Raw genomic sequence first — 13,591 nt, forward strand, 5'->3', positions numbered from 1 at the left:
TAATTTAATATGTGTAAAGGTATAATAATAAAGTAAGGCTATGTTTGGTGTGTATGATATGATAACTAATTGGATTGATGACAAAACTTAATGTAAGGATATATAATGTGTAGTGATGAAGAATGTTTTGTTTGGTAAAATTTTATTGAGAATGATAAATTTTATATTTTTTGTTGTTGAGACAAAAATACTCTAAACTAATATTGATAACAATTTGGTATATAAAATGATATTTGTAGCAATGTTTTCAAAATCATGTGTTCATCTTTTAATAAATAAATATTTTATAAAATTTTAAAGTATTGATTATGTATTTATCTGATAATTTATTTTTTAATAAAAATTAATATGATTTTGCATTTTATCTCATTATTTTATCTATTTTTTTAAGCGTAGAGGATGATATGTGGATTTCTAATTATTTTTTTCTCTATTTTTTTAATTTTATTTAGTTTCATCATGAAATTATTTATGTGATGTGTGTGCAAATAAAAAATAGGATTTTTTAGGGTAAAATGATAATTTATGTAAAATTTTAAGAATTGGATTCTCAATCCTCCCAAAACAATGGGATGCCTTTTCACCCAAATAAGTTTTTTTTTTATCACGTGCTTCTTGATTAAGAGTGGGTCTCATGTGAGACCGTCTCACGGATCTTAATATGTGAGACGGGTCAACCCTACCCATATTCACAATAAAAAGTAATACTCTTAACATAAAAAATAATACTTTTTCATGGATAGCCCAAATAAATGATCCGTCTCACAAAATACGACCCGTGAGACCGTCTCACACAAGTTTTTGCCCATGATTAATTGGACCCATAAAGAATGAGACAAGCATGAGTCTAACAATCTATCATTTTCTTATCACTCATACCAAACATAACCTAAGAGTATATTTTGCTAACTTGATTTATAAATTTTTTCTCTTAAAATGAAACATTAAAAGTTTCTGATATTACAAGTAAGAAAATTGTCCATATATATAAAATAAAATAACCTTTCAAACTATTTATTCATTCAATAAAAAAATCTATCAGAAAAACATTCCAAACACTTAGTTCTCATCAATTTTTGCTTACTCGTTTTTTTTTTTTTTATAAAATAAATTTTCTTATGACACAGTCTCATGTAGTGAGACAATTCAATCATGTCCATATTTATAATAAAAAATAGTATTCTTGACACAAAATTGATCCGTGAGACCATCTCTCCTGAATTTTTGTGATATCCCCTCCCCTTATAGTGGAAGCAAGCAAGTGGATTGGGGAACATATGCAACTTCAACTTTATATCACACTAGTAGGTTGTGACGTACCGCGAAACGAAAGTTCAAACATACGCAATTTGAACTCTACACACATAAACTCCAGGTTAAATTGAGGAGTCCGAAACTACAAGGGAATATATATAAATGGATAACAAAATATATTTTTTAAAAATTTAAAATAAAAAATGTTAATTTATAAAATTAAAATGGTATCACACAAAATAAGACTACAAGGCTGCGTTTGGTAGGCCGGATTAGGAAGGATTAAATTTTTTATCACACTTTATCATGCGTTTGGTACGATTTTTATTTATTCAGCTCAATCCCTCCTATAAATGATTAGGTGGTATTACGTGTGATTAAATAATACCTCCTTCATCCGTATGATTATTAATCCCTCCTTTATCCCTACTCTCTTTCCAATTTTACCTTTCTTCCTTCACCGCTATTGAACCACCTCGGTTGCCGGACCGCCACCTCAGGACCGCCGCCGCCACCGCCCTCGCCGGACACTCGCCGCCGCTGCCGCCCTCGGCGGACACTTGCCGAACGCCACCTCACAGCCGTCACCGAACCACCGTCGACTCACCGCCGTCGTCGTCGGACCGCCATCGAACCGCCGGACCGCCGCCGTCGAGTGGAAGAAGAAAAATAAAAGAGGAAGGGCAATTTTGTCCTTTCATAAAAAATTTCAAAATTATCCTATTCTTAAAAATCTTACCAAACATACTACCATATATTACATCTCTACAACAATCATTTTCTTTATCATTTACATACTAATCATTAGTTTATTTTATCATGCAACTAAACGCAGCCCAAAAGAATTGGGATATGAAGTTATGGGTAAGAGATATTTTCGAATTGATAAAAAAAGTTAGAGTGAGTCTCACATGAGACCGTCTCACGGATCTTAATATATGAGACGAGTCAATCCTACCCATATTCACAATAAAAAGTAGAGTGGGTCTCGTATGAGACCGTCTCACGGATCATAATCGGTGAGACGAGTCAACCATACCCATATTCACAATAAAAATAGTACTCTTAGCATAAGAAGTAATACTTTTTCATGGGTGACCCAAATAAGAGATCCGTCTCACAAATATGACCCGTGAGACCGTCTCACACAAGTTTTTACCTACAAAGTAATATTCTCAATATAAAAAGTAATATTTTTTCATAGATGACCCAAATAAGAGATCCGTCTCACAAATATGACCCGTGCGACCGTCTCACACAAATTTTTGTCAAAAAATTATTATGGGGTATTTAATTAATAATTAATAATATATATATATATATATATATAGTATTGTATTGTATGTATAGTTTGTTATACGGTTTGTATGTGTGTGTTCTCTCTCTACACATTATCAACGCCTTGTTTTCATCTCACTCACAGTTGCTTACTGCATATACATACACCTTCCTCTGTATGTATACATCCATAACAATATCAACGCTCTGATTCTTGAACTTTGTTCCCACCACCTATATGCACGTACACGAACATCTCTCTCCCTCTTTGGTTTTCGTGCTCTGGGAGTGAAATGTTGGATCTGAATGTTTTTGCGGCGTCGGTCTCTGCGGATTACTCTGTGTCCGGGGATGATTTTCACCGCCAGAAGACTGCGGCCGGTGACGGGGATTCCGTGACTTCGACGACCACCTCCACGACTAATAATACGGCGGCGGATGATCGCGAGGATTCCAACAGCTCTAGTCGCCGGAATGGGTTCCTTTCCACGCTCAATTTCTCTATTCTCAACGGAAACGTTGTAGAAAACGGAGAAGACGTGGACCATAATGTCTTTGTTGATAAACACGAGTTGCAGCTTTTCCCAGGTGAGACGGAGTCGTTGGCTTCTCTGTCTTCTCCTCCGGCGTCTTCCAGGTCTAAGTGTTGGTTGAATTTATCGCTGCCGGAGGTTTCAGTCGTAGAAGGGGCGGAATTGGGAGCTTACAAGGCGCAGGTTCCGGTGAATCGTTTGCAGCAGCCACCGGTGAAGAAGAGTAGGCGTGGGCCACGCTCTCGTAGCTCCCAATATCGAGGGGTTACCTTCTATCGGAGGACTGGAAGATGGGAATCTCATATCTGGTCCGTATACACATACATTTTACATTCAAAAGTGCATGCATGTTTGTGGTGCGGCCGTGCGGGAGATTTCCGTTTATCGGATGGTTTTAATGTCTTGAAGCACATATAGTTGTACGCTACGCTTTACCGCTTTTTACGATGGTCATTTTTATCAACAGTTGATCTCACAACTGCCTTTTTCAAATAAATTGCTGTATCAGAGTTTTTTATGATGAATTTTGACTGAGTTGAAGTTTCTTGTAATGGGTTGAATATCAATAACTTCTGGGGTCATCTTATTTCTTCATTTTAACTGAATTTTGTATTTGTGGCAGGGATTGCGGCAAACAAGTCTATTTGGGTAAGAAACAGAGCAATATATTTTACCTGATTCTTGTTTTTATAAAATTGTTGTTTTACTGAGAGTTACTCAGAATTGATCCGTAATTTCAGGTGGATTTGACACAGCTCATGTCGCAGCTAGGTGAGACTTTTGACTCGCAAATATAATTGACCATCTTGTAATTTTGAGCTATTCTTGCTAGAACTTTTATTTCTTGGATCCTTGTTTGATGAAAATATGTTAAACCATTTCAGAGCATACGATCGAGCGGCGATCAAGTTTCGTGGAGTTGATGCTGACATAAATTTCAATATCGGTGACTATGAAGAAGACTTGAAACAGGTTCACAGTGATGGGTTTTTCTCAATATATAGTAGACGTTTTATTTTTGGTTGTATAAACTTTAATAATGTCATCTGCAGATGAAGAACTTGACCAAAGAAGAATTTGTTCATATTCTACGTCGGCAAAGTGCTGGATTCTCTCGAGCAAGCTCAAAGTACAGAACCCTACATGCATGCGGTCGGTGGGAAGCAAGAACGGATCAATTCCTAGGGAAAAAGTAGGGTTACGATTTAATTTTCGTTTTTTTTTCTGGTATTCATTCTTTTCTGATATAGTTGCTAAATGGAGAAATTCCGATCACACCCCATTTATAGATAGGATTATGATGGTTTATTGCAGTATACGTATCTTGGATGGTTTGATAACAAAATAGAAGCTGCAAGTTGGTTTCGATTTTTTTTGTTTGTTTATCATTTGGGGCTCATCCAACAAACCTTCATTCAGGGCTTATGATAATAAAGCAGCCAGCAAATGTAATGGGAGTGAAGCAGTCATCAACTCTGAGCCTAGCATATATGATAGAGAGATAAGTATGAGTTCCAGAGATGGAGGTATAAGTTCAATCCCTGTTCCCCACTTCCACCCTTATCGCTGGTTGGTTGTTTCTTGTACAACAGGATTATCTCAAACATCCGATTCTGTACGGGTGTGAAATTGTGGATGCAGGTAGTGGCAGCAGTCTTGATCTCAATCTTGGGATATCTTTAGCTTCAATTAGTCCAAAGGGTCACGAAATTACCGGAAATTTGCAGTTGCGATACGCATCTTGTGAAATGCCTGATGGGAAAATCATAAAGGTGCTTGTTTCTGCGTGAGCGTGCTTAAAATATTTGACTTTTTCCATGTTCAGCAGCATATTCTCCTCAGATAATTCAGCTTCACACACATCTAATGTCAATGGTTAACATGCTGAGAAGGATCTTATATTTCGTATAAAGATTGCTGATATTTTTCTGACAATCACAGGTTGAGAACTCCTCAGCCGTTCTCCATGGGCTAGAAATGGCCGCCAAGTATCCTCACATGTTGACCGGCGAATTTGCAACAAGAAACAAGGTCATTATTCTTTTTGCATATTGCATAGAATGTGTACTACTGCCTCTACAAACAAATATCAAAGTTTCTCAGTGATTCTAGTTTCTTATCATCTGACAATGAAATATTATCTAATCGTTAGGAAAGAGGGTTAGTAACAAACACTGAAGCAAACCCTTTCCCTGTATTCCATAACTGGCCCTGGAAAATGCAAAGCCACGGTGTGGTCAATCCCGTCCCTCTTTTGACTTCCGCAGCATCATCAGGATTCTCTTCCCAAGGCCTCCAATAACACATATATGTGGCAAGAACCTCGGAAGCATATTATCACTGCAGCAGCGTCACCTTAAGATGTTTCTACTTAGTTCTTCGTACAACCGATTCAATAAGAGACTGAACGTCAATGTGATGTACAGATTGACATAATATCTAGAATACTCGGCATTGCTATTATTGCGTATAATACTTGTGCAATTATTTCCTAATATAAAATATGCAGAGTAAATGATCAGTTGTCAATCGCGGCCTTCTGCTACACCAAGTTATATAATGATAACAAGTTTACCGCTAATATATATCTTAATCTGGTATTTTAATACCAACAAAAGAAACTCATTTTAACAAAAAAAACACTAAATACCAATCGACGAGTTAATTATCGGTCGATTTTGAGCATTTATTTTTCTTTTTAATATTTCAAGTCTCCGCCTTTCAAGTTATCCAATCAATCCCCATATTACACGGTCACACATTTTTAAAAATCTTTACTTCTAATAAGAAGGGCTGAAATCTTTCGATGAATGGAGCATAAGCTATATCCCCATTGTAGAAACTAACAGACGGTGGATGTTAGAAGCAGGCCTAAGAAAAGAGGTCAATCAGATGATTTGGAAAGAACAGTCTCCATGTCATCAAAAGCAGCACCTAGTGTAGAGATAATTTATATGATTACTATTAAAATAACTGTAAATGAGACCGGACTTGTTGTCCAATGATTTCACCCAGCTGTCAGATCTCCAAGATTGTAAATGATATAAAGTTATTATGAATAACTAATAACATGTTTAGTTTAATTGATTAGGATTGCCTTTAGAACCTTGATTAAATAAAAGATCACAATTCCGTCAGAAAAAAAGTGAGAATATATTATGAATATTTTTTTCATTTTTCTTTTTGTTTATGTAGACCATGTATTATATATTTTTCATTAATGACTAAAAATAATATCCGAATCCAATTAGGACCCGAGTCATGTGTATTTTTAATTTTAAAAATAATATATTTTTTTTGAGTCAAGATCGATTTTCAAGCATTTGGCTACTCGTTTAAATAGTAATAATAATAATTGGTTCAGGGACCAATAAACATTCAACGAGCCGAAGGCTCGATTTTCAAGCGCTCAGCCCAATTCAGCCGACATCCGCTATTTCTCCCCCGACTCTTCCAAATTACTACTGAAGTCTGAACCTGGGAACGGACGCAGCAAAAGGTTGATTTTTTTTCTCTCGATTTAATTATTCATATTCCCGTTTAATCCAAAGAATACGGGAAAAAAATTTCAGATGATGTTCGGGTTCGATAATGGTTGAATCTCTATTGATTTGTGATTAATGCTTATTAAAGGGTTGTAGGTAGAATTGACGACGAAATGATTATTTTAAGAAATTCGATTCTTGTTGAAAATCAAAAGTTGGTAATGGATTTCTTAACCTAAATTATGTGTAAAGTGGTCTTCTATGCATTTTAGATTTTTGGTGACTACCGCAGATAATATTTGACGAGTTGGTAGGAGTAAAAATTTTAGATTGATCTTCTCTAGTATGCTGATTATTACTAGTCGGTGTACAAATGCTTCTGATTAAAAGTTCTAAAATTGGATTATTTTTTTTGTGGGATGCTACAGGAAATATCATATCAATTTCCCGCATCCGTGTGAAATTAAATTAAATTGGATAAAATCCGACAGTTTGTTCGGAAATCGTTATTATTCTCTTAAGTCTTAAACGCCAAATGTTGCTGGTAGCATATGCCTTCAGTTATACTTTTGTGAATTCTGATAGTATTATTTGTAACTTCTGGTTAAGGATGGCTGGCAGCTCATGAATATAAATTCTTAAGATTTTTTCACGGTATACTTACTCATAATACTCGTAATAAGAACTAGTTCTATTTTAGTATATGTTTATACAAACATAAGTAGATGAAATTATTAATGATAATTATCTATCTCTATACCTCGCAACACATACAAACCATGGTAGACGTTCTTTCTTTTTTAAAAAAATAGCAAAGATTATTATCAAATTAATTCCCCGATCTAAATTTTGACGAAGGATACAAAAATATTTTTCCAAATAGCGCTGAGCTGAGCAAGCCGCAGAGTAATCTGACGCGAATTCTGCAGTATTTGGGCAGGCGGGAAGAACCCAACGATTGTTTTGTTACCAATTTGTTTTAACTGTAAGATTAGATTGGAGAATTCGGGGAGGAAAATGTCTGATTGTGCTCTTAGTGAATGTTATATTCAGTAAAACAATGGACAATGAAATGCATATTTTTGGGTATTTTTGTACTTCGCATAAGTTTGACGAGGAACTTGGTGATTCAACATTTTATTTATTGCATCAATTTGATTTTCTGTTTCTAGATAGCAAAACAGTGAGCATAGGAGCACAAGATAATTGGCTTGTGGAGCCTCGAATCTTTCTAGAACAGCTTGGATTCAATCAAGCTCTTGGCTTGAAAATATTGTTATTGTTCGGATTGGATCATTTGCACCCGCCACAGACAGATGTCTCTTGTCAACAGGTTCCTGTTCCTAAACGGTATCATTTCACATGCAGCAGGCGCTCCTCCTGTGACAACCTTACTTGAAGTTCACCCAGGTGCACTGCCACAAACACCACCTTACCTTACAGTTTCACATTTCTTGAATTCCTTGAGAATCGGAATAAGAGTTTGATGATCGGGTAGAAAACTGTAGTTTATTGATGCATTCTATTCATCATGTGTTTTGTCGTATTCAGGTGCATACACGACGACCCGGACTCACAGAAATTGTTCAGAAATCTTATTTTGGGATAGACACTTGCAGAGACTAACAAATTCCTTCAAATTATTGCTAAAATCCAACCCAAAGTTTTTATTTGGAAAACCTGAAAAAAATGAAGTCTTGTTTATGAAATTATCGAATCGGGCAATACCATGGGACTCCAAGATTCAATGCTTGATTAACAATTCAATGAGAAAAGCCATGCCCTTCGTTTTGAACGAGAGGGAAAGTAGGGAGGAGATTGCAATCACTATACTTGTGAGTGGAAATTCAGAGAATTTGAGTTGTTTGGAGGATGGCTTTGAGGAGAGAAGTATTTCCGATGTTTTGGATGTGCATGTTCATGTTGGCACATATTTTTCACCGGTGTTTGGTGTTGGTGTGAATGGAGCACGCCTAGCAGTTGTTGGTCGGGGAAGGGATTTGGGAAATGCAAAATACTCGGAATGGGTCAGGTAACTATGTCCCTTCTTGTAAATCCGCTTTTATTTGGATTATTGTATCTACATGCAGTAAGGACATTGTTGTAGTAGTATGAATAGTAGAAGTTACTTTCTGTGTTTTTGATGGAGAGATTAATAATAGATTTTACTGGTAGGTTGAGGAAATCTTTGGAGAAGCTGAGGCCACCTTCTGTTACTGAACTTTTATTGTCAAATGATGGAGATCATATTTTAGAAGGCTGTTTGACAAACTTTTTTGTTGTATGTCAGAAGGTGGGATGTAAATTACTATTATCATGTGCATGTGATCAGTCTTGGTAATTATAGTATAAGCTATATGTTTTAAAACAAAATCAACTTTTAACATGCACCATGGGCATAAATCGGGACATGTTGTCGTTAGTTCAAGAATATCTTGGGAAATTTTTAACAACTTTCTCAAATTTTCTTTTTCGAGTATTTCTGTACCACCCCTGAGTTTGTCTGAGGTGATTTCTATTGACAATGTCTAGGTTTGTTGATTAATGAGAAAAAACCTTACGCCAAACACGGAAGAGAATCTAATGATAGAGTGACTACCTTGAGAACTGCATATACATCTGAGTGGAGATTGAAGGTTATTCATTGGCCTGCGGAGATATATGTCTTCATTTAGCTCTTATTATCCAAATTATTGATAGATTTTTGGAGTACATGAATGTGCATAGAAATTCTCTCTACCTGTTAGTTATAATTCTCTGTGGTCGTAGCTAATCATTTACTTATCAAGGCTAACATGATTAAAATGCTCATCCGACTCCAGAGTTTGGTTTTCCAAAAGTTAGATCCAATTCAATATGTGTATATAAAGATAATTTACCCCCTTTTTCCCTTTAAGTTTGTTTGTTTATGGGTAAAGTAGCTCTTTTTTATTAACATATAATTTCTTTTAATGTACTGTACATGGTAATAATATTATCATTTTGAGTGAAGTGCTTTAATTTAATTCTCATTCGTTGCAAGTGTCGCCTGTATCCACTTTGTAGTTCGACATTTATATAAAATGTGGTCTAATAGTGTTTTTTGTATTCTTGTATATGTATTTTGCGGACAAATTATATTTATAACCTCTGTGAAATATGTAAAAAACAAAATACATCTTGTGTAAAATTAAAAGGTCTTTTCAAACCCCATGTTTTTAAAAGTCAGGAACACTTGCTCCATTTGCACGGGGTTTTACGCTTGATTTTTATAAACACAAGGTTTTAAAATATCATTAATTTTATATTGGTTATGCACTTTTTTGGGTTTTCATATGGGGACTAAACGTTATTTGCCCGATATTTAGCTGTTGCGCATTTTCTGGTGAAACTCGCAAGATAATGTTTGCATTGGAACACCTCCTGTTCATTTCTCTATCAAGTCCAGTCACAGGCAGCATCTTTTGTTATCATATGCACAAGATTAATGTGTTCAAATGTATGATTTGTTTTCGATGCTTTATGTTTTGAATCTGCAGAATAAAGACGACGTCTTTGATAATTCTGAGCGAAATTGCTTGCCAACATCCAGTTTTTTTGAAATCCAAACTGCTCCACTCGGTGATGGTGTGCTTCCTGGAGTCGTACGCCAAGTGATCATAGAGTACACTTTTCTCATTCTCTTTCTAATCTCACTCACAAGCGCATGCACAGATATTTCATCAGAAACTGCGGCAATACAACTTACCTTTATCCTGATAAGTATGGTCAAAAGTAAAGGGGAGATATATTTTCTTTATCACTATAAATCTGATATTTGCTGAAGGATTGTCCATTATCTTGAAGATTATGTTTTTCATTATTTATCAGGTTTGCTTGCATTAAAAATGTCACATTTTGCAGCATATGCTTGAAAATTGGAATTCCTTTTCGAGAAACTGCGCCATCATGGTCACAACGTGAATTTTGGACTGAAGCATTCATTACAAGTAAGTTTTATTCAATCTAAACTTGAACCAAATTTTAGTACTCATGGTTTAAATCTCTGTGACATTTCTTGTATTTGAAGATTGTAGAAGTTATTTCCTTGGCTTCTTCTAGCTGTCTTTGTCACAATAATTTATGGCAATGGAATTTTCTCGATAAGAAAACTTGAAACCTTACCTTGTTAACCATTTTAAAATGCTGAACAACTTTAGATATTGACTTTTATTCGAGTTATCAGGAATGCATTTCTTGTTCCATCATGATTGCTCTATGGATTTATTAGACATTTAGATTATAGAAATAGCATCACGTTTTTTGGGTAATTAAGTCTTCTGCCATGTTTTATTGACAGATAGCCTCAGACTTCTACAACATGTAGAAGCAATCCAAACTCCTAGTACGTGGAAGTCTGTAGAATCAAAAACTTGGGAGGAGATAACGTGGGTGGAAAAAAAATTTGAGGTGCGTGATCGATCAGTGGTGGGCCCAATAATTTTTTGGGGGGTGAGGTTGGCAAAACTTGGATTATTTGAAAAATTGCACATTAAATTTTTATTTTTTCTTACTTGAGGGGGTGTGACTCTCCTCTCCCCCTTCTGCTGCATGTGCCCTCGTCGGTGATCATGTATTGGCAGTGAATGACTATAATTTGGAATCGTCATTAATGATTGACGGTCTTTGTTGATCTTTGTTCTGATATCAGGATGTTCCTGGAAGGATTACGTCAATCATCCAGGTAAAATTTGTAGCTTACATCCTTGTTTTCAGTATCATTAATGTGTGGTAGGTTTTTATGTTTACTTGCCGATAGGGATGTAAACGAGCGGAGCGGGGTCGAACACTGTCAGGCTCGAGCTCGAGTCGTTTAAGATATGTTTTGTGTTAAGTGTGCATGCGTGAGATAAATACTGAGATTGGTGACCTCCTGAGAAGTTCTCGTATATTAAACTGCTGACGTTGTGATACTCAATCTGATTGGCTATGTGGGCTGTAAAAGAATGACACCAGATCTTAACGGGTAAATATTGTGTCTGTTAAGAATAGGACCGGAGGTAGGGAAATGGTAAGTCTGATCTCTGAGAGATATGAGACAACACCAGCAGATAGACACATATCTCTCCAGACTCATGGCCTAACAGCCCGACTCATAAGCGCCAAAGTAGGTGCAGTTTGCGGTGGCACTGCCACAAGTGTAAGGAAATAAAGTAGTGTATTGGCTAATAGCTATAGTTTTTGGCCTAGTGGTAAGGGCTTAATACTAATAATTGATATTAGAGAGCGAGGTCATGGATTCAAGTCACCTAAGAAACATATTTCTATACTTCATAGGGGGAATGTTCTGTTAAACATGCATGAGTGAGAATAATACTGAGATAAACAACCTCTTGGGAAGTTCTAGCATGTCAAGCTGCTGATATTGCGTCGCTTGATCTTGTTGGCTAGGTAGACCGTAAAATAGTGATACCACATCTTAACGAGTAAATACTGTCTCCGTTGGGGACATGGCCGACAATAAGAAAATGGTAAGACCGATCTCTAAGGGATATGAGACAGTACCAGCAGATAAACACCCATCTCCCCGAACTCATGACCTAACAGCCCAACCCATCAGCACCCAAGTAGGTGCACTCCGCGCTGTCACAAGTATAAGGAGATAAAGTTGTGCCTCGGCTAACAACTATAGGTTTTGGTCTAGCGGTAAGCGCTTGATACTAACAATATGTATGAGCTCGAGCTCAATTCGAGTTTTTATCATTAGGCTCGAGTTCGGCTTGTTTGAAAATTACAAAGCTCGTGAATATCTCGAGCTCGGTTAATTAATAGCTCGTTTATCATGTTTAATGAGTCTGGCTCGAGCTCGGGTCGTTAAATAGACTCGTTTTCGAGCTCGTTAAACAAACTCATTTTTAAGGTCTTCGAGCATTCTTAGCCAAAATGCCAACTAATATATGAAAATTTGAAGGGTGAGTTTCTCATTTTATGGCATTCACATGTCTAGCTCTGTCATTAAAACTTAAACGAGGGACAACAAATAAACAATACATGTTACTAAATTCACGGCCCAACAGATAAGCTTAACAATGATCTCGAACATATTTTTACAGGATCAAGTTCCGAGCAGCTTAGTTTGTTTACATCTCCACTTGCATAGTCACTGTAGTTAGGAGAACATAAAGTGCACGTGGTTTGCTAATACTGTATGTGTCGTATCTGCCCCCTGCTAAAGTTTGGATGCCTTTGTGCGATAGTGACTGAATTCTTAGATTTTCCTGTATCTAAGCACTAAGGACGTTACACATTTTTGCGAAAAGTTACAATTGTTCCTCTGCAGCTATTCCATAAAGGTGAAATTTAGAAATTATGTCCGTGCTCTTTGAAAACCCTCGACGTGGATAATCCCATGTCTGTGTACTGATTTTCCACAGCATACTGATGCTAGTCACTTGTTTTTGGGTGACACTGGAGCAGAGACATATTTTGGAACAAGCTGGCGTAGAAGCATTTCCATTAGTTTCATTTGAGGATGGATAGCCCCTTTTGCCACCTGCATTTAATTGAAATTGCTTCTCAACGGAGAACCAACCATCCATAGCCCAAGCAACATCAGTTTTATTTAAAAAATTTATCCTCTATTTTCGCCGATCTCTGGGCGTGACACTACTTACTATTCACTGCTCTAGACTCTAATTCACTCGATTAAATTAATATTGGCCTGTGGTGTTATCACGTCCTAACTAGTTCAAGTTCTGCAACATTTGATTATCTTTGTCGTTTTGATCTTTATAATTTTGTCTTTTGTCATTTTGATATTTATATTATCAAATTTCAATCTTTATTTGTTATTTTTATTTTTATGAAATTTTAATCATATTTCCAATTTGCCACTAATGTGGGCTTTCGTGTGAAGAAAATACAAATTATGCCAATTTTTTTAAAACAGAATTAAGACATTTAAGAATCAAAATCATAAAACCAAAATTATAATGTTTTCGATTCTATATGTCAGTACTGTCTTAGAATCCATTTAAGAAAAAAACCTTTTGCATTTAGGTTTATATACGGACAGAACAAGAA

General features: G+C 36.1%; 2 protein-coding genes across 11 annotated transcripts; both read left to right on the plus strand.

The window, feature by feature from the left end:
* Positions 1 to 2,613: 2,613 nt before the first annotated feature.
* On the plus strand, positions 2,614 to 5,528 carry LOC140821023 (ethylene-responsive transcription factor RAP2-7-like). 2 transcript variants are annotated; one of them, XM_073181424.1, is made up of 9 exons: positions 2,614 to 3,373; positions 3,688 to 3,713; positions 3,806 to 3,836; positions 3,950 to 4,037; positions 4,118 to 4,257; positions 4,485 to 4,592; positions 4,705 to 4,837; positions 5,007 to 5,096; positions 5,223 to 5,528. In XM_073181424.1, the coding sequence occupies exons 1-9, from the start codon at positions 2,826 to 2,828 to the stop codon at positions 5,241 to 5,243; spliced, it is 1,185 nt and encodes a 394-aa protein (XP_073037525.1). In that variant the 5' UTR covers positions 2,614 to 2,825; the 3' UTR covers positions 5,244 to 5,528. The 2 variants fall into 2 exon arrangements, with proteins under 2 accessions (XP_073037525.1, XP_073037521.1); XM_073181420.1 differs by having other exon boundaries at positions 4,485 to 4,591; positions 4,707 to 4,837; positions 5,218 to 5,528.
* Positions 5,529 to 6,423: 895 nt separating this feature from the next.
* LOC140821032 (uncharacterized) lies at positions 6,424 to 13,323 on the plus strand. 9 transcript variants are annotated; one of them, XM_073181438.1, is made up of 9 exons: positions 6,424 to 6,564; positions 7,723 to 7,960; positions 8,102 to 8,582; positions 8,726 to 8,843; positions 10,069 to 10,193; positions 10,433 to 10,518; positions 10,869 to 10,978; positions 11,220 to 11,252; positions 12,943 to 13,322. In XM_073181438.1, the coding sequence occupies exons 2-9, from the start codon at positions 7,867 to 7,869 to the stop codon at positions 13,036 to 13,038; spliced, it is 1,143 nt and encodes a 380-aa protein (XP_073037539.1). In that variant the 5' UTR covers positions 6,424 to 6,564; positions 7,723 to 7,866; the 3' UTR covers positions 13,039 to 13,322. The 9 variants fall into 9 exon arrangements, 7 of the variants coding, with proteins under 7 accessions (XP_073037539.1, XP_073037570.1, XP_073037573.1 ...); XM_073181469.1 differs by having other exon boundaries at positions 12,986 to 13,319; XM_073181472.1 differs by lacking the exon at positions 12,943 to 13,322 and adding an exon at positions 12,622 to 12,931.
* The last annotated feature ends 268 nt before the right edge of the window (positions 13,324 to 13,591 follow it).

The sequence above is a fragment of the Primulina eburnea genome, chromosome 2 (assembly GCF_022965805.1).
Source record: "Primulina eburnea isolate SZY01 chromosome 2, ASM2296580v1, whole genome shotgun sequence".
In the NCBI taxonomy this organism is placed as follows: domain Eukaryota; kingdom Viridiplantae; phylum Streptophyta; class Magnoliopsida; order Lamiales; family Gesneriaceae; genus Primulina; species Primulina eburnea.

Bases quoted from the DNA above. Each gene is read 5' to 3' on its own strand.
- LOC140821023 (XM_073181420.1), top strand. From the start codon at position 2,826: ATGTTGGATCTGAATGTTTTTGCGGCGTCGGTCTCTGCGGATTACTCT. The intron at 4,592-4,706 runs GTATAAGTTCAA...TTGTGGATGCAG, and splicing joins TATGAGTTCCAGAGATGGAG to GTAGTGGCAGCAGTCTTGAT. The intron at 5,097-5,217 runs GTCATTATTCTT...TCTAATCGTTAG, and splicing joins AATTTGCAACAAGAAACAAG to GAAAGAGGGTTAGTAACAAA.
- LOC140821032 (XM_073181438.1), top strand. From the start codon at position 7,867: ATGTCTCTTGTCAACAGGTTCCTGTTCCTAAACGGTATCATTTCACAT. The intron at 8,844-10,068 runs GTGGGATGTAAA...TTGAATCTGCAG, and splicing joins TTTTTGTTGTATGTCAGAAG to AATAAAGACGACGTCTTTGA. The intron at 11,253-12,942 runs GTAAAATTTGTA...GATTTTCCACAG, and splicing joins GGATTACGTCAATCATCCAG to CATACTGATGCTAGTCACTT.